The sequence below is a fragment of the Jaculus jaculus genome, chromosome 16, assembly GCF_020740685.1.
Source record: "Jaculus jaculus isolate mJacJac1 chromosome 16, mJacJac1.mat.Y.cur, whole genome shotgun sequence".
Lineage (NCBI taxonomy): Eukaryota > Metazoa > Chordata > Mammalia > Rodentia > Dipodidae > Jaculus > Jaculus jaculus.
Genome location: NC_059117.1, coordinates 61,494,255 through 61,520,967, shown reverse-complemented (window position 1 = coordinate 61,520,967; position 26,713 = coordinate 61,494,255). Strand labels below are relative to the sequence as shown.

At 44.8% G+C, this 26,713-nt stretch overlaps 1 protein-coding gene across 1 annotated transcript in view; it reads right to left on the bottom strand.

Moving 5' to 3' along the window:
* Positions 1 to 22,758: 22,758 nt before the first annotated feature.
* The window catches only part of Nr1d2 (nuclear receptor subfamily 1 group D member 2), a 29,457-nt gene continuing 25,502 nt past the window's right edge, over positions 22,759 to 26,713 (bottom strand). Inside the window, exon 8 of the mRNA XM_045135822.1 lies at positions 22,759 to 26,015. Coding sequence (XP_044991757.1) covers positions 25,819 to 26,015 — 197 coding nt within the window. The 3' untranslated portion in view covers positions 22,759 to 25,818. The remainder of the gene's footprint in view (positions 26,016 to 26,713) is intronic.

Genomic DNA, 26,713 nt, shown 5'->3' with positions numbered 1-26,713 from the left:
AGAAAAAAAAAAATGGGTGAAAGAGCGATGGAACTATACATCTCAGCCCAGAGGGCAGATCTTGTTTCAGGTAACGTAAGGACACATTCTTGGCTCAGGCTCCAGTGCTCCAAAGTCAGCTTATCAGACCAGTCAGCTTCCCCTTGGTTCTCAAGTCCTTTTAAAATTAACTTTGGAGCACAATGCATCTAATGGCTGTGGGCAGAGCTTGGCTGAGTGAGAAAATCCACTTAGAGCAGTTGCCAGAATTTCTAGGGTTTCCTCAGGCTTGGCCTACTAATGCAAATTCTTGGCTTGACCTTGGATAGATACTGAGACCCGCCAGGCGTTGCTGGCTTCCCTAACATTGGAAAGGACTCAAGAACCCCGCCTGGGGATGGAGGGCAGGGGGACTACAGGGAGAAAGGTCTCGGGGACCCATGTCTGTATGAGAGAGGACTACTGTTAGAGCGGCTGGACCCCTGAAAGAAGAAAACAAGGAGGGAAGTCTACACTTGCTAGAAATCAAAGAGGAACTGACTTCTGATCTCTTGCCTAATTCCTAGACCTGTTTTTGCACAAACAACCCGGACCGCCTCCCCCCAGGATGAGGTCTTCCATGGGATTTAAACGTTGTGCTTGTTCAAGTTCAGGCCCTGGAACCTGGTGTCAGGGCCAGCCTCTTCCTGAGACAGTCCCTAGCCCTAACCAACCAGCTGCCCCTCTTTCACCTGAGCCGGAACACAGCTCCCCACTATAAGGTCATAAATATCTTTACAAGGAGAGGACAGGCTCTCTGACCATTTGGGAACTTCCAGCTGTGGGTGAGTTTTTTCCTCAGCTGGCCCAGCCAGGAGGGGCCCCTAGCCCTTACTCCCCACATGGGCTCCTTTACCCCCTCCAGCTCCCCATATGGCAGAAGCTCCTTGAACTTTCTTCTCTCTCTCTCTCTCTGTCTGTCTGTCTTTTATTTTTATTTATTTATTTTGAGGTAGAGTCTGTCTAGTCCAGGGTGACCTGGAATTCACTATGTAGTCTCAGGCTGGTCTCGAACTCATGTGGTCCTCCTACTTCTACCTCCTGAGTGCTGGGATTAAGGGTGTGTGACATCACGCCCGGCCTTGTCCTCTCTCTTCTTTCCATAGTTTACACAGGCCCTCCATGTGGGATCTCTAGCCACGTGAGTGCCTTTGCTTGGCTCTGCACTTCCCTCAATAAAAATAATAACTTAGTAATTATCCTTCTCAGACCTTATTATTCAAATCTTTGATTAAAACTCAAAACCTAGGGTTTGGGTTTCCTGGACCCTGAGTACCCTGTTATATGCGGATGGTGGGCAAAGGGACTGGAGAGTGGACATGAGAAGGACACATAAAATCCATATGGAAATGTCACAATGATACCCATTATTCTATATGAATTAATATACACTAATTAAAACTGGAAGAAAATAATCAGTTTTCTACCACTTTGGATTCTCTTCAGATGTCTCCATGGGATGAATGAAATAACATCTGTCAAACCTTGGGTTTGAATTGTAGTTTATTAGGTATATAGATGCCAACTATCCCAAAGTTCCTATTTGTAATTTTTTTTGTTTGTTTTGTTTTTTCAAGGTCTCACTCTGGCCCAGGCTTACCTGGAATTAACTATGTATTCTCAAGGTGGCCTTGAACTCATGGCGATCCTCCTACCTCTGCCTCCCAAGAGCTGGGATTAAAGGTGTACGTCACCATGCCTGGTCTATTTGTAATTTTTAAATCTAATTTTATTTATTTATTTGCAAGCAGAGGGAGAGAGAGAGAATATGTGTATGCCACAGCCTCCAGCCACTGTGAAAGAAACTCCAAATGCATGTGCCATTTTCTGCATCTGGTTTTACAAGGGTGCTGGGGAATCAAACCCAGATCCTTAGGCTTTGTAGGCAAGTGCCTCAATGACTGAGCCACCTCAGCAGCCTCCCTTTTTGTAATTTTTTTTCTTTTCTTGAGGTAGGGTCTCACTGTAGCTCAGACTGACCTGGAATTCACTATGTAGTCTTAGGGTAGCCTTGAACTCAAGGTGATCTCCTACTTCTGCCTCTCAAGTGCTGGGATTAAAGGCATGCGCCACCACGCCCGGCCCTCTTTTTAATTGTTACTTAACTATTTGCATGTGTTCATAGGAGCACATGGGCCACACGCATGCTGCTTTCTGTCTAGACTTATGTGAGCACTGTGGAATGGAACCTGGGCTGACAGGCTTTGCAAGCAAGTGCCTTTAAGTGCTGGGCCATCTCCCCTCCCCAGCCCAGCCCAAAGCCTCATAATACTCACACAGTATGCTACGAAGAAAAGAAACTCAATGCAAGGGAGACAGCTGTGTGGCTGCTTTCTTCCTAAAGCCCCAGAGACTAGATTAACACTAGGCTATTCAGAGATCTGGTAAACATGGAAACCACAAAGGGGAAGTTGAGAGAGGTGTGAGCGGCCTGTCCCTTCTAACTTTGTCCATTCGCTTTGCCTTCTTTCATGACAATGTTTGCTCTATGGGACACAGAAAGCCAAATGTGGCATCTGTGACTTTAAGGCCCAGGTGCATTGGTAATGGATAGGTTTCCATAGCAACTTATAATTCTGTCTGTGAAACAACCAGAGAGAGTCCCCAGCAGATAAAGTGAGCCCTCTGGACAACAACTGCCTGTTTCTTCAGGCCCGGTTCCAGGGGCTCAAAAATACTACTCGACAGTCGTTGGCCCTGTGTGAATGAAACGGTGAGATTTAAATTCCTGTGTCTCACAAGCTGTCAGAAAAGAAGAGACAAACAAGCTTCTGCAGGGTCCAGTGCCAAGCGGCTTCTGTGACCCACAGCCATTCCCTACGACCCGTCTTTAACTACGCAGAAGCAGCCAAGGACAGGAAGTGTTTCAGGAACCCACCGCACATGGGCAGTGAGGCTGTATCCAGTCAGGGACCTATGTCAGACTTCCACCCCCATATCAAGTCGAGAGGTGAAATTTGTACATTGAAAAAATTCTTCAGACTAAACAGGGTGTGGTGGCTCGTGCCTGCAGGATCTCCATGAGTTCAAAGCCTGCCCTGGTCACAGAGTGAAAAACCCTGTCTCAAAAATACAACAAAAATATTTAACATTATAATTTCATCATAAAACATCAGTGACTCCACTCCATCAGTAATAAATCAGTTTAGAGAACATCTGTGGTGAAATTATAAGTCATTTTGGAAGGTATCAGAGCTACAAAAAAACAAGGAAAATTCAGACTCTAAGCCCTATATGCACAGAAATTAGAAAACAAGGAAAGACGTTTGAACTATTGTCTGACCAGTTTTCCCAAGTGTTGTAAACATCCAGCTATCCATTCAGGTATCCCACAGTACCTCAGAAGATAAATTTACTTGCAGACAGTCTTTAAAGGGGCAGTTAAAATGATAGCATGTTTCAGTCAGGTTCACATTGCTGGAAGAAATCACCCGACCAAGAGCAGCTTGTGGGGGAAAAAAGGTTTATTTTGGCTTACAGACTCGAGGGGGAAGCTCCATCGTGGTGGGGGGCTGGGGGTGAGAATGATGGCATGAGCAGAGGGTGAACATCACCTCCTGGCCAACAAAAGGTAGACAATAGCAACAGGAGTGTGTGCCAAACACTGGCAAGAAGAAACTGGCTATAACAACCATAAGCCCACCAGCAACAATACACTGCTTCCAGGAAGCGTTAATTCCCAAATCTCCATTGACTGGGAATCTAGCATTCAGAACACCTAAGTTTTGGGGGGACACCTGAATCAAACCACAACAGAGCATTAGGGTGGAATATGACCATACAGATTGTGTTCATTGGTAGGTAAGTAGGGGCTGGCCCACAGAAGCATACATGCCATCTTGCCTGTCCTGGCAGGGCTAAAACTCTTCTCTGATCCAGTCTCATCCAAGATGGCTATAAGCAATAACCTTCTAATCCCTCCTCCACAACAGCAACTGCTTTGTTTGTCCCTCAATTTCATGGACTTGGTCTCTGTGGGTGGGCCCCTCCTAAACCAGTGTTTCTCCTGGGCCCCCCAAACATTCACAGTCCTCCCTACATGCCAGAGCCTGGTCATTCTAATTAGGTACCTGATTCATAGGAGCGCACCTGAAACGTGTGTGAGCCTCTTCCAGCAGAAGCTTGTGGGAGAACATCTTCCCTGGTCTCTTCCCTCCCACCCACAAATTTCTCTTTCCTGTTTTTTTTTTTTCTGCCCTCCTGTTTTCACCCTAAATAAACATTTAAGAAAGAAAGAGGCAGATAGAAATAAAGTGGGTTCACCAGGGCCTCCAGCCACTGCAAACGAACTCTAGACACATGTGCCACCTTGTGCATCTGGCTTACGTGGATCCTGGGGAATTGAACCTGGGTCCTTTGGACTTTGCAGGCAAGCACCTTAACTGCTAAGCATTTTTCAATTTTTTGATAATGTGGACAAGGACCTAAGGTGAGGTCCAGAAGCCTAGAGGTCTCCTGCATGTCTATGGAGATGCAGTCTCTCTCTCTCTCACAGCTCCAATCCTGAAGCACTAATTCAGCGGTATCATCACAAGAGGGAAGTTAGACCCAGACACACACAGAGGAGAGATGACGGGGAAAGAGAGAGAGAAGACTGTAAGCCCGGGAGGGAGCCATGGAAAAGACCCTCCCTGGCAGCCCCAAGAGGGAACCAGCCCTGCCCACACCTTGGTGGCAGATTTCCAATGTCCCAGCCTTGAGAAAACAAACTCCTGTGGCTTGCACTACCCAGTCTAGTGCCCTGTCACAGCTGCCCCAGAAAACTAAGAAAGTAAGTTAGCTTCTTCCTTGGTGACTGGAGGACTTGCTAAAAGCCAGACTCCTGGTCCCAAACCAGCCTCTCTGGAAGAGCTCCCAGGGGAAGTTGGGGCAGCAGTTGGAGGACCACCTTTTTAGAGGTACATCCAGTCCTAGCCAGCTCATGATGGAAACCCTCCTCCTCCGCTGGCCTGATCCAAAGTCACAAGGATCCTAACCTGAGGTTCACACCCACATGCAGCCACAGCAAGGAGACCGCCCAGGGTGCTTGCTACAGAGAAGTCGTTAATGGTACATCTTCCGAGATGCCAACCTGCAAGGACGGCACACTCACCACTCCTGAAGAGTGATGAAGGAAAGAGTGTCCTGATTTCTTCTGAATTTCGGCCAGCAGTTCCTAAATGAGACGGCAGGCAGGTAGATGAGGGTTAACTCTCCCCCTTCCAGTCAGAAGCAGAATACTAGACGTGAGTATTCCTGACCCCTCCATGCAGCCTAGGCTCCTGCTCCTGGGCTCCTGTGGGGACAGACTTGAGAAGACCAATTCTGGGTCTACCCCGTGCCAACGGGACACTCCAGCCCCCAATACATGTCCTTTTCTAGATCAGGCTCTAGGTATTCAAACTTCCTGCCTAACTAAGCAGGACATGGCAGCACATGACGGTAAGGCCCTCAGGAGTCTGACGGAGGAGCACTGTGAGTCAGCTCAACCTGATGACACCATAGAGAACCTCCCTCTCAAAAAAATAAACGCTCCAAGTACATTATATACTTGCATGAAAATGGCCTTATGTAACCCAGTGTAATTAAAAAAAAAAATCCCTGCTTCAATGACCTCTGTGTTAGCTACCTTTCTCCTTGTAGTGACTAATACCTAACAAGAAGAAATGGAAGGGAGGCATGGTGGTTTGAGTCAGACGCCCCCCATAAGCTCAGGTGTCCTAAAGGCTTGGTCCCCAGATGATGGCAAATTGGGAAGTGGAGCCTTGCTGGAGGAGGTGTGTTGTTGGGGACAGCCTTGGGGTGCTACCCTTTGCTAGAGTTCGACTCACTCTCCTATTTTCCACATGCTGCAGCTGGGGAGATGTCCAGCTTCTGCTCATGCCACCCTCCCCTTCCGTCATGGAGCGTCCCCTCAAGCCTGTCAGCCAAAGCAAAGCCTTTTCCTTTCTCCCATGAGCTGCTTCTACTCGGGTGTTTATCCCAGCAACGAGAAGGGAGCTGTAATGGCAGGAAAGGTTCAGTCGGGAGCCTGGCTCAGCACACACAGGCCAAGTGGAGCCGGGCGTGGTGGTGCACACCTTTAATCCCAGCACTCAGAAGGCAGAGGTAGGAGGATTGTCATGAGTTCAAGGCCACCCTGAGACTCCACAATGAATTCCAGGTCAGCCTAGGCTAGAGCATGATCCTACCTTGACAATCCAAAATATAAATAAATAAAAGCCAAGTTGAGAGCCCAAGAAAGGAGGGATGCCTCTACTCTCTTTATCTGTCACCCTAGCTTGGATCACGTGGGTGCACTTTCCTTTGGGTCATGACTTCTGCTGTTCCATGAAACAGGGTGTCACCACACTGCCCAGGCTGGCCCAGACTCATGGGCTCAAGGGATCCTTCTATCTCAGCTCCCATCGTGCCGAGCTTCCATAGTTCCTACTTCTGGCCCGTAACTTTTGCCATGTCATTCTGTCACATAGATTCTTCATTCATTTTGCTCACCTATCCATACACAGTGGACACTTTGGTTGTTTCCATACTTTGGTTAATCATGTGGTACCAGTAACTCTCCCAGTCCATGCTTTTCATTCTTTGTGTATATGAAGGAATGGGTTTGCCGGACCACATGACAGTTCTATTTTTAACTTTCAAAGGACCAGCAGCTTCATACCGCCTGTACTATATTACATTCCTTCCAACAGAAGTTCTGATTCCAGGGCTGGAGAGAGAGCATAGTGGTTAAAGTACTTGCTTGCACAGTGTGATGACCCAGGTTCAATTCCCAGTATCCATGTACAGGTGCATGCATCTGGAATTCATTTACAGTGGCAAGAGGCCTTGGCTCATGCTCCTCTCCCTCTCTCTCTCTCTCTCTCCTTGTGAATAAATATTTAAAAAAAAAATTCTGATGGGCTGGAGAGAAGGCTCAGCAGTTAAGGCACTGCCTGCAAAGCCTAACAACCCAGGTTTGACTCCTCAGTATCCTGTAAAGCCAGATGCAGAAAGTGGTCCCTGGAGTTTGTTGCGGCTAGAGGCCCTGGAGAGCCCATATCCATATTCCCTTCTCCCTCTCTCCCTCCCTCTCTCTCTTTCTCTTTCATCTCCCTGCTTGCAAATAAATAAATAAATAAAACTAAAAAAAACAAGTTCTGATTTCTACATATCTTCATCAACACATTCTATTGTTTTTATTTCTGTTTTTGAGAGTTGCCACCCTAAGTGGGTATAAGATAGGCCCCTTGGTTTGGGTGGCTCTTGTAAACTAACCTTGATCTCCAGAGGGCTTATGTAGGAGATAAACTCACTCCCCAGTGAACTCCTGTCGAGACAGGCCTGAGGCACGTCACTGGGGCACAGACAGGGTTAGCCCTCTTCCCGACTCAGTTCTCTGTCTCGTGCACAGCTCCTACCCCTGGCTCAGGTCACATCACAGTGCAACTGCAATATGAAGCAGAGTTCTTAACGGTTTTACCCATAAAAATCACACACTGGAAGCAGCCCACATATCTCTTCAAGAGAACAGATAAGCAAACGATGACACAGCCATCAAGGGAATACTATTTTACAGCTCTAGAAAGGAATCAACAAGCAGCAAGAATGACGGAAGCAGCAGAAGACCTCACATCACAGCGAGTCAACCATGCGGTCTTAGAGCTGCTCGGTGGAGTGTGGAAACCCAGTCCCTGAAGGTCTCTCCTGCTTGCCTAGGGTCTGCGAGGCGCGGAGGGCTTAAGGCTGAGTGGAGCCTGGGACAAGGCTCAGGAAGCCTGCACTGAACCTGAGGATGAGCACAACAGAGACAGCTGGGATGGAGACTGCTCCCAGCAGTGGTAAAGGAGACATTAAGCAGTGAGCTGTGCCATTGGTCAGAGCCAGACAAGTTAGTTTTCACAGAACAGAATACTTTGAAAAAGATTTTTCATGGAAACTGAGAGAGAATTTGCCTGGTGGGACATGAATACATGTGAACATAAGTGTCACCAAAACGTCTCCCACTGGATGATTCCAAATCAAGAACCACACCTTGTGTGTCCATGGACTTACTTATTGGAACTTGGTCTTTTTGGGTCCCTTTTGAAGAGAAAGTATGAGTTCTTCGTTGGTTTACTGTTCCAACAGGGCTTTCTGTACCTTACCTTGAGCACTTTTTTGTTTATTTGTTTGTTTCCAAGGTAGGGTCTCACTCTAGCACAGGCTGACCTGGAATTAGTCTTGGGATGGCCCTGAATTCACAGCAATCCTCCTGCCTCTGGCTCCCAAGTGCTTGGATTAAAGGCATGTGCCACCATGCCTGGCCTATAGCACTTTTTGGAAAGTAGGGGTTTTTTTTACCTTTAAAAAAAACATAGCCAGGTGCGATGGCTCACACCTTTAAAAAAAATTTCATTATTTATTTATTTGAGAGAGAGAAAGGAAGAGGCAGAGGGAGGTAGAGAGAGAAAGAATGGGCACACCAGAGCATCCAACCACTGTAGACCAACTCCAGATGCATGTGTCAACTTGTGCATCTGACTTACATGGGTCCTAGGGAATCAAACCTGGGTCCTTTAGCTTTGCAGGCAAACACCTTAATCACTAAGCAATCTCTCCAGCCCAAAAATAGTTTTTTGTCTTGGATAGGTAAAATAAGTTACTAATTATCTGGAGTTCGGCAGTTTTTGGAGTACTTAATAAGACTTAACAAGTTTCCTTTTAAATAGGTTAAAACCGGAAATTTGAATGATGTCTCTGTAGGCCTTTATGAACCAGATAAAAATAAGAATCTTGAGCAGTTAAGGTTCTTGCCTGCGAAGCCTACGGACCCAGGTTCTATTTCCCAGAACCCACGTAAGCAAGACGCACAGGTGGCCCATGCATCTGGAGGTCACTTGCAGTGGCTGGGGGCACTTGTGTACCCATTCTATGTCTTCTAGCTCTCTCTGCTCGCAAATAAACAAATAAAAATATTTTTTTAAATGAAAAAAAAAAGAATCTTGGTCACAAGTTGGTAGAATTTTATTTTGTAATATTATTTTATCAGTTGGTTATATTTTTTGTGAGGTGTTTAAGACCATTTGGGGTGGTCAAAAATTAACACACTCTGGCCAAGGAAACCCATGAGGTCCCCAAAACAATGTAGGCCATTATCAAAACACTTAACTACCTTCCAAAGCTAAAATATAAGACCCTATTGCTTAAGATACCACAGGTTGCAGTCACAGGACATCAGAACACCATGCTGGAAGTGAAAAGGAAACTGGCTCCTTTTAGGCTAGCTCCCATAGTTCTGGGAAGCCCTACAGGAGCCACTGGAGGACAATGGTCACCAACAGTATGCATAGTCAGGAGGCCCTGCAGACTAAGAAAACAACCAGCCAAGAATTACCCACTTGTGCAAAAGTGGCATGCAGCCTCTACAGGTAACCCACTGTTTTCTTATTGGACATGATGCCCACTCAGTGGGAGGTAACTTGGAAATTAGGTCATGGTCAGGAAATTCATAGACTACAGAGGGAAGCCCTCACTGCTCTCTGGAGAAGAAGAGTGGACTTGCACATCAAAAAGTCTCTCAAATAACTTTGCATATCCCCTTTAACCCAAGCTGCTCTCACTCTTGGTTGGAAAATCTGCTTTATTTTACAGATGGCAGAGAAAACAGAAGAACCAAGATTCATCAGTAAGACAAGAAGCCAGCCAACTGCCCATCATGAGAGATGCCACTTCTACCACATCTTCTGAGGCCTGGGAGAAATTGCAGAGGAAGTGGAGACATGAATACTGCTCTCACTGCTAGACTGACAACCAGCTCCAAGACGATAGTGACAGACACCGTGACCCATCAGAGCAGAAATACAGAGGCTACAGAGAACTCAATGCTAAATCAGACTTCCAACAGGCCTGTCATGGTTCAGTAACCATTGTGGAACAGGGGACAGAAATATTGTAAAAGCCACAGAGTGTGCAGGAGTACACTGAGGCATGGCCCCTCACGACCCTACAAGGACTGACTGAGGTATTCATGACCCCACAGTGAATGCCATAACCCCACTGAAGAGGTCCCCCAGGGTAATGGTGGCAGAGGTGAGGGGATAAAAGAGCATAACCTGCTGTGATATATATATATCATATATATATAATTTAATATTATATATACTATATTATATATCATTAATATTTTATATTATATATATATATAATAAAATTTTTAAAAATTAACACGGGGCTGGAGAGATGGGTTAGTGATTAAGGTGCTTGCCTTCAAAACCAAAGTGCCCAGGATCAGTTCCCTAGAACTCATGTAAGCCAGATGCACAGGGTGGCACATACGTCTGGAGTTTGTTTGCAGCAGGTGGAGGCGCTGGCATGCCCATTCTCTCTTTATCTGTCTCTTTCTCCCTCTCTCTCTCAAATAAAGTAATTAACTTTTTAAAATTAACACAAAACATACCTTTTTTAAAAAAAACTATTTTTTTATTTGAGAGAAAAAGAGTATTGGCATGCCAGGGTTTCTTGCCACTGCAAACTCCAGACATAAGCAACACCTTGTGCATTAGGGATTCGAACCTGGGCTGACAGGCTTAGCAAGCAAGAGCCTTTAGCTGTGAGCCATCTCACAGCCCCACACCATTTTCTTGGAGCTGTTCAGCTCAGTCAAGACTGCTCACATGTTACTGTGCAGGACTAAGGCACTGGTCCCTACTGGATTTGAAAGTGATGGAGCCTCTCACGCCAGTGGCTCTCAAGTTCATCGTCTTACAACTCCCCAAAACTTGACAAGTGCAGACACTGCATTAGGGCAAGTTAAACAAGAATTATTTTAGAGCCGGGCGTGGTGGCGCACGCCTTTAATCCCAGCACTCGGGAGGCAGAGGTAGGAGGATTGCCATGAGTTCAAGGCCACCCTGAGATGACAGAGTTAATTCCAGGTCAGCCTGGACCAGAGTGAGACCCTACCTCGAAAAACCAAAAAAAAAAAAAAAAAAAAAAAAAAGAATTATTTTAGGAAACACAGTAAGGCCACAGGAAGTTCCAATGTTACAGGAACTCCGTATGGTGACTGGGGTTGGGGTTTCTTACCACCTCAGGGACATAATAAAGTAAGCGTTGAGTTGGAATGCGCTTTACTGGTTAATTTTAAATGCATATTGGTTGGTTAGTGTGTCAGGAAGAAAAGCAGACTCAGAATGGGCTTGCCAGCGGGGAGGAAAAAATCCAGCAAAGACTTCCTAGGAGGAAGAACCAGCAGGGCAAACAGGTTCTGATGCCACCTTGATGAATCAGGAAGGAAAACAGGGCTGTCCCTGACGCCACCTTGAGGAACCATGATTAGGCTCACCAGGGCAGGCGACACCTATGTTCTTTCAGGCCTGTGTCCCTATCTACTTGCAAAGGAAGGCTACCTAATCCCTATCAGCACCAAGGAGCAATGTCCACCCCAAAGGGCATCCCCAGTGGTAACAGACCTACCGTTTATCCACAGGGGACTCGAGGCAAGTGAGGAGCCCCCCAAGACTAGAGGGGCTCTGAGGGGTGAAGGTGAAATCCAGTTTTGCTTCAGAACCACCCAGTGCTGGAGCCGAAGCGCCCAGGTGATCAAGCTGGACCCAGCCTCAGCTGGGCACTCGCAAATGTGGCCAGAGATCAGTTGTGAGGGAAGCCTCGTCGTCAAGGAGAAGCGAAAAGCCAGCAAGGTTTCCAGATGAGGAAGTCTGGCCCAGAGGGGAAAAGCCCGTGTGGCCGGTGTGCAAACACACGCCGCGCGTGCTCAGCCTGCTCCCGCTCTGGGGAGCGGCCCCACAGATGCCAGAGAGGGAGATGAGGGTGCAGAGGGAAGCAGAGTTCTCACACCCAAAGTTCTCCAGCGAGGAGAACGGCCAAGGGAGGCGAAGAGAGAGCTCCCAAGGGTTCTGAGGCAGGAGAGACAGGCGAGGAGAGGTGAAGTCCCGGGACTGTGAGCTGCGGCAGCCCAGCAGGGTTAACGGATCGTCCGTGTCATGTCCTGTCCAGCACCCCAGCCCCAGCAGCTGCCATTGGCAGAGGCTGAGAGGCAGAACCCCATTTCCAGCCCTGCGAAGGGATACTGCAGACACTGCTTCCTTTGCCCCAGCTACCCCGAGCTTCAGGCCTTGTGGGGTCTATTCCTCCTTCAACCCGGAGGCAGAAGGCAAAGGAAAACTCTGGGTAGGAGCCTGAGGAAGAATCAGGAGGAAGGGGAAAGTGGCCCATGAGCACCTGTGCCGCCATCGGTGGGCACACACCAGAATGTCCTAGAGGGCCAGTGCCCCACAGCACCATGGGAGACCGGCATGGGCTCAGTCCAGACAGGGCACAGCACCTCCATTGGTATTTTTGTGTCAGTCAGAGCTCTCAAAAACCAAGTTGTTAAAACACTTTAAAGTCCTTAGCAGGAGGGCTGGGGAAATAGCTCAACAGTTAAAGGCTCTTGCTTACAAAGTCTGCTGACCTAGGATCGACTCCCTGGTATCCATGGGAAGCCAAATGAAGAAAGAGACCCTGGCACTCTCCTGTCCTCTTTCCCCCTACCCTGTAAACAAACATATATTTTAAAAGGCTGGGAACCACAGAAACGATGCACTCACTTTACAAAACAGCAGCAGCAGCAGCACTGTTCACGTGGTCCAAAGCAGCACAATGCACCTCACCTTATTCAGAGACCCAAGGGTGCGGCAGAGCAGAAGCAACGTCAGGACAAGGTCCACAGGAACGACAGTAAGCAGGAAACTGCTTGTCTCTGTTTTGAGCCGGCATCCACAGGGGTGTGTGGAGTAAACACGAGAGAGGATTTACATGTGCAGTCCATGCTCTGTCCTCTCCCCTGGAGGCCCTGGTATACCCATCCTCCCCAATAAGTTTTTAAAAATTAAAAAAAAATTAGTGATGACAATAGTCACCAATGCTCATGGAAGCAACTCTAAGTTCAGTGAGTCATGAATGGCTGCCTGGCTAGCTGGATGGAGGGATAGATGGATGGGTGGAAGAAAGGAAGAACAAAAACATCAAAATTGATGGGGGATTACTTCCGGGTAAGATGGCGGCATACTAGCCACATCAAAGCAGCCTAGGGAGGGAAATAAACAGAATCATAGCAAAACACCCTCTTCTTCTGAAAAGTGAATGTGTATCAGTTATTATCAACTACAGCAGAGAAGCAGGAGAGATCGAGATCTTCCAAAAAGGCGCAAAACCAGCCAGAATCCGGCCAAGGCACCAGCAGCCCCGATCCACAAACCTGCATGGCCAGCGGCGCAGAGCGACAGGAGCAGAAACAAGGTGAGGGGACTTCCCACTCACATCAGCCTCCTTGAAGGGGCAAGAAACCTGAAAGGGAAGCCAGCAGAGACCAGCTGAGCAGCTGCTGAAGGAGATACAAACGGGACCAGCCAAGCAGCTCTGGAACGACTCCGGCACCCTGTAAAGCCTCCCAGCCCCCAACCATCAGGGCCTTGAACATCCAGAGCTCATTCATCCTGCCCAGGCCCCAAGAGGGATCGAGGTTGGCACTCACTATTGGTGAGATTGGAAGCCATCCAAAAAGGTAACAGGGCCTGCTCATACAAAGCCAGATACATAGGTTTTGATTGAAAGTCTATATTGTTTAGTTGAATTTTAGAATTTGCCAGTAATTTGCTTCACCCCGTCTAATACAACACTTGAATAGCAGGTAAACTCAACACCTAGGGTCACTTCTGTTCTTTCTCTTGGAGTTTAAAAGCTATACCTGACACCTTAAACACCTACACTGAAGATATATAAAGTTGGATTTATATGGCTAAGATCACTGCAGATAATTAGAAAACCCAAGTATCAAATTAACTCAAGATGCAAAAACCCTCTACATTATAATACAAGAAACACAAAAAAATCAAGATAAAACAATCCCACCAAAAATCATAAATCCATCAGAAATGACCTCCAGTGAGACTGCTTTTGATGACAAAGATTTCATCAGAAAACGATTATATCTATACTCAAAGGAATCAAAGAAGAAAATCAACTCCTGAAGAGATCCCAAGAGAACACAGGACTTAATGAAATAAGTAGGTTAATACAAAATGTAAGGAAATAGAAATAATGAAAAAACATCCATCAGAAATACTAGAAATGAAAAACAGAGTAAGCCAAATAGAAAGATCTGTAGAAAGTCTCACCAGTAGAATGGATCAAGGAGAGGACAGAATATCTAAACTAGAAGACCAGGTGGCAGATCTAATATAGTCCAACAAAGAGAAGGACAAACTATTAGGAAGGCATGAATGGGAATTTCAGGACATTCAGGGCACTATGAAGAGATCAAACATAAGAATTCAGGGCATAGTAGAAGGAGAAGAAATTCACTCCAAAGGCATAACAGGTATTTTCAACAAAACCATAGAAGAAAACTTCCCCCAAGTAGGGAAAGTGATGCCAATACAGATAGAGCAAGCCTATAGAATGCCAAACAGACAAAATCAGGAAAGAACCTCTCACTGTCATATTATAACTAAACTGCAAAACACACAAAACAAAGAAAATATATTGAAAACAGATAGAAAAATCAGATCACATACAAAGGTAAGCCCATTAGAATAACAGCAGATTACTCAACACAAACATTAAAAACCAGAAGGGCTTGGAATGATGTATTCCAAGTTCTGAAAAATAACAACTGTCAGCCAAGATTACTTTATCCTGCAAAGCTATCCAAATAGACAGAGAAATAAGGACATTCCACAACAAAAGCAAGCTAAAGGAATATATGAAGACCAAACAGCTCTACAAAAAAAAAAAATACTTGAAAGGATCCTCCATGCTGAAGAGAAAGAAAAGCACACAAATAAGGAACCTGGAAACAACAAACCATATGCAAATACTAGTTAATACAAGAGAGTAAAGGTAAAACCAGAAGTACTACAAAACAAGAAAAAAGGTAAAAATAAACACACATCCTTCAATAATAATTCTTTTTTTTAAATTTTTTGTTTATTTATTTATTTGAGAGTGACAGACAGAGACAGAGAGAAAGATAGAGAAAGAGAGAGAGAATGGGCATGCCAGGGCCTCTAGCCACTGCGAACGAACTCCAGACACGTGCGGCCCCTTGTGCATCTGGCTAACTGTGGGTCCTGAGGAGTCGAGCCTCAAACCACGGTCCTTAGGCTTCACAGGCAAGTGCTTAACTGCTAAGTCAGCTCTCCAGCCCAATAATAATTCTTAATAGCAACAGCCTCAATGCCCCAACCTGAAGACACACAGGTTTGCAGAATGGGTTAAAAAGCAGGATCTTTCAATTTGTTGCCTCCAAGAAAACCACCTTTCTACAAAGCACGGACACTACCTTAGGGTGCAAAGTTGTAAAATGGTGTTTCAAGCAAATGGGCCTAGAAAACAAGCAGGCATTGCTACCATAATATCAGATACGGAAGACTTCATACCAACTTTAGTTAGGAAAGATAAGGAAGTCCACTTTATATTCATTAAAGGAACACTTCAACAGGAGGACATTATAATTCTAAGCATATATATACCTAAGATGGGAGCTCCCAGTTTTATCAAACAAACACTATTAGAACTAAGGTCACAGATAACACCAAACACAGTTGTAGTGGGTGAATTCAACATCCCACTCTCAATTGTCATCCTGGCAAAAAAAAAAAAAAAGGAGAGACATCTGGATTAAATGAGATCATAGAACAAATGGACTTAACAGATATCTACAGAACATTTCACCCAAATGCTGCAGAATACACATTCTTTCAGCAGCACATGGAACATTCTCTAAAATAGACCATATATTAGAACACAAAGCAAATCTTAACAAATACAGGAAAATTAAAATAATTCCTTGCACTCCATCTGATCACAATGGGATCAAACTACAAATCAATAGTAAGAAAAGCTATAGAGCATACACAAAATCATGGAACCTAAACAATATATTACTAAATGATGACTGGGTCAATGATGAAATCAAGAAGGAAATCAAAAAATTTATAGAATCAAATGATAATGAAAACACAACATACCAAACCCTTTGGGGCACAATGAAAGCAGTCCTAAGAGGGAAACTTACAGCTTCACGTGCTTATATTAAGAAATTGGTTGCAGTAAACCATTTAATGCTTCACCTTAAGGCCTTGGAAAAAGAAGAACAAGGCAAACCCAAAATCAGTAGATAGAAAGAAATAATGAAGATTTGGGTAGAAATTCATGAAATAGAAATCAAAAATCAATCCAAAGAATCAATGGTAAAAAGAGCTTGTTCTTTGAAAGGATGAACAAGACTGATAAACCCTCAGCAAATCTGACCCCCCCAAAAAACAGAGAAGAGACAGAAATTAATAAAATTAGATATGAAAAAGACACCGTCATAAGCCGGGCGTGGTGTCACACTCCTCTACTCCCAGCACTCGGGAGGCAGAGGGAGGAGGATCACTGAGAGTTCGAGGCCACCCTGAGACTACATAGTGATTTCCAGGTCAGCCTGAGCTAGAGTGAGACCCTACCTCAAAAAAGGGGGGAGGGGCCATGGAACTAAATAGAGAGTTTTCAAAAGAAGAAATACAAATGTCATATAAACGTGTAATGTCCCGCATCCCTATCCATCAGGGAAATGCAAATTAAAACTACTTTGAGATTCCATCTCACGCCTGTCAGATTGACTACCATCATTAAAAAAAAAAAAAATGACCATAAATGCTGGCGAGGATGCAGAAAAAGAGGAACCCTTCTACACTTTTAGTGGGAATGCAATCTGGTCCAGCCATTGTGGAAATCAGTGTGCATTTTCCTGTGACAGCTAAAAATAGATTTACCATATGATGCAGTTATACCACTCCTAGGCATACATCCTAAGGACTCATCTCACTACCTTAGAGATACTTGCTCAACCATGTTTACTGCTGTCCATTCACAATAGCTAGGAAATGGAACCAGCCTAGATGTTCCTCAACTGATGAGTGGATAATGAAGATGTGGCACATTTACACAATGGAGTTCTACTCAGCAGTAAAGAAAAATGAAATGAAATTTGCAGCAAAGTGGGTAGATCTGGAAAGGATTAAACTTAGTGAGGTAACCCAGGCCCAGTATCACATGTTTTTTCTCACATGTGGATCCTAGCTACAAATGATTGGACTTCTATGTGAGTTGAAATAAAACTCAGTAACAGAGGCCAGTAAGCTAGAAAGGGGATATAAAGGGAACAGAAAGGGAGAGAGAGGATCTTAAGAGGATGATATTGTATAGATATAAGTAGAAGAACAGATTAATGGGGGTGGAAAGGCCTAAGTGATGTTAAGGGAAGAGAGATTAAGCAAAGGCAAGGTAGGAAGAGGGCTAATCAAAATCTAAGAGGGTATAAATATATAAATAAGTCATATGGAAACCTACTTTTTTGGACAGTGGAACACTCAGAAGCCATATATTGTTACTAGAAAATTTTCAGTGCCCAGGGATGTGATACCTTCCAGTGACTTGTTGGCCAGGGAAGTCCCTCATGTCCCCAAAACATTACAGGCCATTGCTGAGGCTCTTGGTTTCCCACCAGGGATAGATGGTAAGACCCTATTGCTGAAGACTCTTGGGCTGCAAGGACACTGAGAAATCCTGCTGGAACTGAGCTGAAAACCTCCTCCATGTAGACCAGCTGACAGAAAGCTGGAAGAAGCCATTCTGCATATAGTTCAATGGGAGAGAGAAAACACCAGGGAAGATACTCAACAGTGGACACTGCAAGCCTTAGATTTGGCCAGCCAGGGCAAATGAGCCAACAGGTACAATAGTGGCCCCATGCCAGACTTTGATACACGCCTTTAATCCCCGCACTAGGGAGGCAGAGGTAGGAGGATTGTCATGAGTTCGAGGCCACTTGAGATGACATAGTGAATTCCAGGACAGCCTGGGCTAGAGTGAGACCCTACCTCAAAAAAAAAAAAAAAAAAAAAAAAAAAAAAAAACACAGGGAGGCTGGAGAAATGGCTCAGTGGTGAAGGTACTTGCTTAAAAAGGCAAAGGACCCAGATTCAATTCCCCAGTACCCATGTAAAGCCAGATGCCCAAAAGAGGCATATGTGCCTGGAGTGCATATGCAGTGATTAAGGAGCCCTGGCATGCCCGTTTTTTTCCTCTGTGTTTATCTTCTTTCTCATAAAATAAATGTAAATTTTTTTAAATACATAGGGTGATGGTTTCACGAGTCAAAGTGCTGGTTGTGCTGGCATTATCAGATCCCAGAGCCCACGCAAAGCCAGATGCAGTATCACGTATCTGTAATCCAGCCTCCACTTGTGGCATGGTTATTGCTCCCTGCTTTTAACCAGGTTTATGGTGATCAAAGCACATAGCAGAAAGGTACGAGAAGTGAGCAATTTGATCAGGAAAGTGAGCACAGTTAATGTTACAAGGTGAAGAGGGTGAGGCAAGAAAGCAGTGTGCAGAAGAGGTCAGAGAGACCAAGGGGGACATGGAGGAGCTAAGGCAAGAAAGAAACATGCTGAAGATGAAGAGGTCAGAGAGACCGAGAGAGACATGAAGGAGCTAAGGTGAGAAAGAAGTATGCTGAGGAGGGCAGAGAGACCAAAGGAGACATGGAGGAGGTGAGGCGAGAAAGAAGCATGCGGAAGAGGTCAGAGAGACCGAGGGAGACATGGAGGAGGGAGGCGAGAAAGAAAAGTGCTGAAGAGGTCAGAGAGACTGAAGGAGACGCGGAGGAGGTAGGGTGAGAAAGAAGCATGCAAAAGAGGTTAGAGACCAGGGGAGACATGGAAGAGATGAGGCCAGAAAGCAGTGTGCTGAAGAGGTTAGAGGGACTGAGGGAGGTCTGCCAAAACACAATTGAAGGGCTTAGATGAAATTTAGGGGTCTGAACAAAGCCTGAACTGTGGAAGCTGCTGCAGGGCGTCTGCTCAAGCAGGGCCATTTGGGGAAATGTTACCCCAGCTTCAGTGAGAGGCACAAGGGGCCACTGCAGCTGTGGTGAAAGGGAGCCTGGATGCATCTCCAGATAGCAGAACTGGGCACCAACCACATGGCAATGATTCTGAAGGCATGTGAACGCAAGAGCGATGGGGTCATGGAGTCTTACACCAAGTTTCTAGGAGACCCACCACGAGAGCAGGCAATGTGTGGCAGGGCTGGAGTCCCTGCAGGAGAAACACAAGTTGCACTGGAAGGAAACTCAGTAGCAAAGGTCAGTAAGCTACAAAAGGATATAAAGGTAAGAGAAAGGAAAGGAGGGAAGTACTGAATAGGATGGTATTGTATATATGTAAGTAGAAGAAGAGATTAATGGGGGTGAAAAGGCCCAAGTGAGGTCAGGGGGAGAGAATGAGTAAAGAAAAAGTAGAGGAAGGGTTAATCAAAATCTAACAGGATATAAATAAATCATATGGAAACCTACTTTTTTGGACAATGGAACACTCAGGAGCTGTAGAATGTTGCTAGAAAAATTTCAGAGCCAGGGACGGGATACCTTCCAGAGAGTTGTTGGCCAGAGAGGTTCTTGATGCCCCCAAAACATTATAGGCCATTGCTGAAGCCCTTGATTTCCCACCAGGAATAGGTAGTAAGAGCCTATTGCTGAAGACCCCACATACTTGGGCTGCAAGGCCACTGAGAAATCCTGCTGGAACTGATCTGATAATCTCCTCCATATAGCCAGCTGACAGAAAGCTGGAAGAAGCCATTCTGCATGAAGTTCAACAGGAGAAAGAGAAATCACCGGTGAAAATACTCAACAGTGGACACTATAAGCCTTATATTTGGCCAGCCAGGCCAAATGAGCCAATGGGTACAATAGTGGTACATCTGTCATGGTGGAAACCAACTGTCCTCTAATTAGACTGGAGGCCCACTCCATGGGAGGGAATACATCCCTGATACTGAAAACTCAAAACAGGGGTAGTCATGAGCCCTAGGGTTGTAACGGCTGCTGCTATCTGGCTAAATGTATATACTATGCTTATCAAACTGCCCAATAATCACTTCTCTTAATGTTCATACCCTTATATTAATGCTACTCTCAATTTTGGTAGAGAATCTTCTCTTTTCAGATAGCAGTGACCTTGGGATGACTCAGAAGACATCATGGTGCTAGGAAAAATTGACAGGAGTGCTCAGCACTGCAATATCGCTATCACACCTTCCAAGGCTCAGGGTCCATTGTGGAAGAAGTGGCAGAAAGAATCTAAGAGCCAAAGGAAGGGTAGGACTCCTTACAACGTGCTCCCTCCAGACACAAAATGGCCTGGATATCTATGACCTCACAGTGCCTGACACTACCTACACAAGACCATCATAAGAGGAGGAAAAGATGATGACATCAAAATAAAAGAGACACTGATTTAGAGGGGGTGGGGATAAGATGGAGAATAGAGTTTCAAAGAGGAAAGTGGGGGGAGGGTGGGCATTACCATGGGATGTTGTTTATAATCATGGACGTTGTTAATTAAAACATTCTTGAAAAGAGGGCAGGAGGGATGGCTTAGTGTTTAAGGCGTTTGCCTGCAAAGCCAAAGGACCCAAGTTCAATTCCCCAGGTCCCACGTTAGCCAGATGCACAAAGGGGCACATATGCCTGGAGTTCATTTGCAGTGGCTGGAGGCCCTCTTTCTCTGTGAAATGAATAAATAATAAAATATTTAAAAAATAAAAATAAAAAAAAAACATTCTTGAAAAGAAAGAAAAACACTGGACATCGTGGTGTGTGCCTGTAACCTCAGCAATGGTGAAGTAGAGAGGAGAATCCCTGGAGTTTGTCAGACAGCTAAACTAGCCAAATCTGTAAACTCCAGGTAAGCTCAGTGAGATGCCCTGACTCAAGAAAAAGTGAGCCAGGCATGGTGGCACACGCTTTTAATCCCAGAACTCGGGAGGCAGAGGTAAGTGAATGGCTGTGAATTCAAGGCCATCCTGAGACTACATAACTACATACTGAATTCCAGGTCAGCCTGGCTGGAGTGAGACCCTACCCTGAAAAAACAAAAAGAAAGAAAATAAGGGAGGGAGGGATGGAGGGGAAGAAAGGAAGGAAGGAAAGAGGGAGGGATGGAGGGAGGGAAAAAGGAAGAAAGGCAGGAAGGCAGGAAGGCAGGAAGGCAGGAAGGCAGGAAGGCAGGAAGGAAGGAAGGAAGGAAGGATTGAGGAAGATACCTGACATTGACCCCTGGCCTCCACAAGCACCTACATACATATACACATGCATGCTGCACACAAGCAAGACATTTCAGAATCTATTTTGCATGATTGATGTATGCAGATATGTATACCCTGTGCACACCAGAGGATACTGGGTGTGGTATGACCAGGCATGTGCACATGTACCCTGTGCACACAGAAGACTGGGTGTTCTTCCTCTATCACTCATCTACGTTTCTTTGAGGTGGGGTCCCTCCCTCAACCCAGACATGCCATTTTCCAGCAGCAATCCAGTCTGTCTCCGTCAGGACAGGGTGAAGCAGCCTCAGGCCCTCACGCTTGTCTAGTGAAAGCTTTTGCCCATGGAGCCATTTCCCTGGCTCCCCAACTCAAATTTAAACAGTTTAACCCAGCATGTCCCAGTTTTCTCCCACGTGCCATCAAACATCCACTCTGGTGTCAGGGCCACTCCTGCTTTGGGAAAGACTGCAAGGTGGCTCCAGTAACCCTGCACCTCACCAGCTGGGTGCTAGGAGGAGAGAGGAGGGGCTGGCTGAGGCACATTTCCTGTCCATAGCCACAACTGGTTCTTGGTAAGATCTAGCAGTCCCGCCATCTTCTCAGAAAGACGACAGGCGCAGTGAAGGACTACTGAGTTAGCATGAAAGAAGACAGCAAGCGTACTTGCAGACAGAAGTCCTTAAAATGTGAAAATCTTCCTTTCAAAAGAAGACCCCTGCCAGACTGTGGCCCACACCTGCTACACCAGCACTTGGGAGGCTGAGACAAGACGAGTGAGTCTAAGCCGGCCTAGACTGTCTTGAAATCAGCAGCAGCAACAAAAGCCCTGCACACGTACATTTACCATGTTGACTCAGGTCTACGGAAGACTTACATGTTCAGGAAAACCGTGACCTACATTTAGTGATAAAGGATTTTAGAGCCAGGCATGGTAATACACGCGTTCATTTTTCCTTCTGGTTTTTCGAGGTAGGGTCTCTGCCTAGCCCAGGCTGACCTGGAATCCACTCTGTAGTCTCAGACTGTCCTCGAACTCACAGCCATCCTCCTACCTCAGCCTCCCCCGAGTGCTGGGATTAAAGGCATGAGCCACCCCACCCTACTAATTATTTTTTTTTAATTTGTAAGCAGAGAGAGAAGAGAAACTGACAATGAGAATGGGTGCACCAGGGCCTCCAACAACTTCAACAGAACTCCAGATGTATGCAACACTTTGTGCATCTGGCTTCACACCACACCCAGTATCCTCGGGTGTGCACAGGGTATACAGGGTACACAGGTCATCCCAGCACCCAGCTGGTGAGCTGCAGGGTTACAGGAGTGGCCCTGACACCAGTGTGGATGTTTGATGGCAGGTGGAAGAAAGCACTGGGGAATCAAAGTCGGGTCACCAGGCTCTGGAGGCAAGCACCTTAACTGCTCACCCATCTCCCAAGCCTGTAATGCACACTTTTCATCCCAGCACTAAGGAGTTCATGGCAAGAAGATCAGATGATTAAGGCAAGATACAGATATATAGCAAATGTGAGGCCAGCCTGGAATACATGAGACCTTATCTAACAAACAAAAGTAGGAAATAAATAATAATATAAATGGATTTACAAAACACCACAGTAGGTAGACATCAAACTTCAGTGCTGGTTAGAAATAATATTTATTACACCCTCCCGCCCATGTACAGATCACTTCACAGGAACATGTCAGTATTTCCCATGTCCTCCCTGATTACAGGTCATAGAAAATAAACTTAATTCATATCCTGTTAACAACACATTTCGATAATGTTTTTAACACCCATCTTATTTTTCCATGTTGGCTCAAGAACAGTTTTGAGTCTTAATTTTTTGCATCAAATCAACTATCTTCATTTATAGATAATGGTTCCCTAACATAGCCCCTCCCCAGCCCCTAAAAAATCCTATTGTCCTAAGTGATAAACTCTTCTTGTACATTCAGCAAACATTATATTGGAAATGAAAAGAAGAGTTAAGACAGGTGCTCCTCTCGTGCACAGGAATGCGTCTAGCTGAGCTTCTAAGCCTGGCTTTGCAACTATACTTACTACACAGCATTCCTTACCAAGGTACAATGGTCTTCTGGAAATGTTGACATGAAAGCTATACACTTAATCCACTAGCATTTCCTTCTGATCTCTCAATCTGTAATTATACCATTACCATGAGAACAAGCTTCATCCCCTGCCCTCAGCTATTTCTCTCTGGAAGCTGGAACCCTCTCTTTGCGATCATGTGAAGATATACCAAAAGCATAGGGGGAGAGGTCAGCTTGCTGACATAATGCCCTTAAGTCTGCTGACATAATGCCCATATTTTAATTTTAAATTGAGAAATCAGAGTTAAAGCTTCACTTAATCCACACAGTACATATTAATTAATCAACAGTGTCCCACTGACTCAGATGTTCCCTAACTGGTTGATGTCATTAGTCTATAACCATGACTCAATAAAAAGAATGTGCTTGTATTAGGCTGCTGGTTTAATTTGATAGTTAGAACTTTCATATCTGGGCTAATTTCAAATCCAGAAATACTAAGAGTGGCATATGAACTACTAATTTTGGTTCCCATTATCTACAAGAATTATTCAAATAAAATTTTACAAGACAAAATGTATATACCTATCTATGAATGTATACATGTATATGTTGAACCTAACTCAAGTTTTATACGCCATAACATAGTTAAATAACATAGTTTTGGCTCTGCAGCCCTAAAGAGTTACTTTAAAGATACACATTAAAAAGACGCTTATGCAGAAGGCAAAACTGAAGAAACAACACAATCTTTGAGGGTTTCAATGTTACTTCAAAAAGCTCGTTCTTTCCCCCATAGAAAAAAAACTATGCATTTGTCTTAAGAAAAAATTATTAAAACATAATGTTATCATGTAAAGAATTCACAATAACTAACTGTATAACCCATAAAAGTCGTACCTCCTAAGGTAAACCACAAGTATGGTTTCAACTGCATTACAGACATCATGGTCGCCTTTCTTCTTTACAGTGAGGGCTCATCTTTCTTGGACTTACTTAACTAGTGCCACAGAAATTCAGATCCTAGTAGCAGCAAGTTAAACAAAGTTACAAAATAAGGCATTCCACTCACGTCATGAAAGTAACAGCCTGGTACAGTAAAGTGAGCTCTGGACACTTAACATTTTCATATAATGCAAACATTATAAAGAAAATAATCATTACCCAAGAAATCCAATTCATTGCAATCTTTCAGGGGGAAAAACAGATACGTGACATCCTCAATATGGGCTACTTCTCCTGCTGCTAAAAACAGGCTTATCCATCAATTTAATGAAGCCCATTATTAGACTTGTATATAACAAGTCTATGACCACTGTATGTCTAGGTCTATAGGTCATACTCTAAATGATTTTTCAAATTATGGATTAAATCTACTTTGACAAAAAATTCCTGTACTGTTATTAGGGAAAGAAACAAAGTGGACTCAGAACACACATGCATGCATGCTCGCACGCACACATGCCAACAGGGTAAACAGTTTCCCCAAGCAGGAATCCACTCTCCAGAAGGAATTCCAACACTCACCTTCCAGCTGCAGCATGTAAGGAGCAGTGACACAGTTTTAGCACAAGGTAAGAATCAGAGTCAACCTTAAACAACTAGTACGTACAACTACAGGTGTTATCAAAGATGTACTCTAAAATACATATTCTTTGAAATCTGGACTTGACTACCCATTGCACTTTTACATTAAGTGTTGTTTAAACAAAAATAGAGCATAAATTCAATATTCTATGGGCTAAACATTGTAAAGCAGTGATTATGCAGCAGCAGCAGGTAAAATGCACCTAATTTGGGTCCTTTAACACCTCTTGTTTTTCAGTTTGTTTTATGATAAAGTTCTTCACAGTTTAAAATATTGTGAAGGATCTTATGTATAACTATGTTCACATTCATACTATGTACACATACAACGTATGTGATCTGACATAAATTGGAATATATGTCATCAGTGGGATACCCCACGCTTATGCAGGAACCCTGAACAACAGATCGGTGTGGACTGTGAAATGTTTTCCCAGAAATGCTTAGAAGTAAGAAAAGAACAGCATGAGCGATGATAATAAAAATGTCACCATATATACATAGTGCCTATCTCCCGGGAGGTAAAGATGCTCTATGGACATGTTTAGTACACCTGTGAAGGGAATATTGGGGACATTAGCAGTTCTTGTTTTTCACAACCAGTCATGGCAGGGTCACATGCTGACATTGCAATGAGCCATGTGGAGACCTCCAGCTCCCAGAACCTCTGACTGCCAGTTGACAACCGAACAGAACTGCCACAGAGGCTTGACCTGAGTCCTCCTGCACTGTGCCTGGTCTACTCCTACCCCAGGGAGATCAAAGTGGATATTTGGTTTTGGCAGATGAGAAAGTCTAACATTCAGTGTGACGATGTTCAATGCAGCTTCTCCAGTCTAAGTGCAACACAGCTGACTGGTCACTGGGGAGATGGAGTCAGTGTCCGATCCCGGCAATGAGTCCCCATCCAAGTAGCCGCTGTATGGTTGCGAGCCAGCCTACGATCTGGTATGGTCTGCAAGGTCTTCTCTACCTCCACACAGGTACACACATGTAAATAAGCAGCTGGCGTAAGATGTACAGTGAGCGCCAGTTCACGTTCAAATGAACAAGGCCTTACGGGTGAACTTTAAAGGCCAAGAGCTCCTCGGAGTGCATGTTGTTCAAAGATCGAAGATCTGGCAACTTGAGAAGTAGTTTTGTAAAAATGGAGGCCTCGTTTGGGTGATTTTTCATTATTAAGGTCCTTAGTGCACGAATGAGCGTTTCTTGCAATGCTTCCACAGAGTTCACATTTTCAATTCCAGACCGATCTAACCGGAAGAACAGAGGACACTGTTAATGTAAGCATATTCCTGCTTATCAGTCGCTCAAATTCAAAAGATTTTCTATACGTATTGAACAAAAGCCGACTCAACAGCTAAGAAATCTCAATGGGAAGCTGCGCGACACCTTGTACTGCTCACACACCCCCCGCACCTGCAAGAAAGAGAATGGAAGTGTGCCGGAGGTTTTGTTCACAAAAATCTACAAGTTCTGAGTTACAGACTAGATGCCATATACTGACTTCAGTTGCTAACTGGCAAGATAAAAATGTATACATGGTATAGAAACACATTTTTACAACATATGGGTTGCATTCCAACTTGTACATGACTATGCATGGTAAGCAGGTGTGTCAAGAAGGCTCTCCACTGAGCCCTCATCCCGGTATTCACACCTAGTTTTGCCTTGGACAATCCACCCACTACCTGTACATGAATCATCCCCTCAGGCTGCAGCGTACAGGCCAGTACACTTCCACGTTTCAGCTCACTGTGTTTCAGCTCACGACGAACACTACTTACAGATTCAGAATACCAAAAACACAACTTCGTGAGCAGGATATCGCTCTATATCCAAGGCTGGTTTTGTACTCATTATTTACCTCAGGCTGGCCTTGAATTCAAGATCCCCTTACCTCTACTTCTTGAGGGCTAAGATTATTTATGTTCATGTTCCACCACACAGT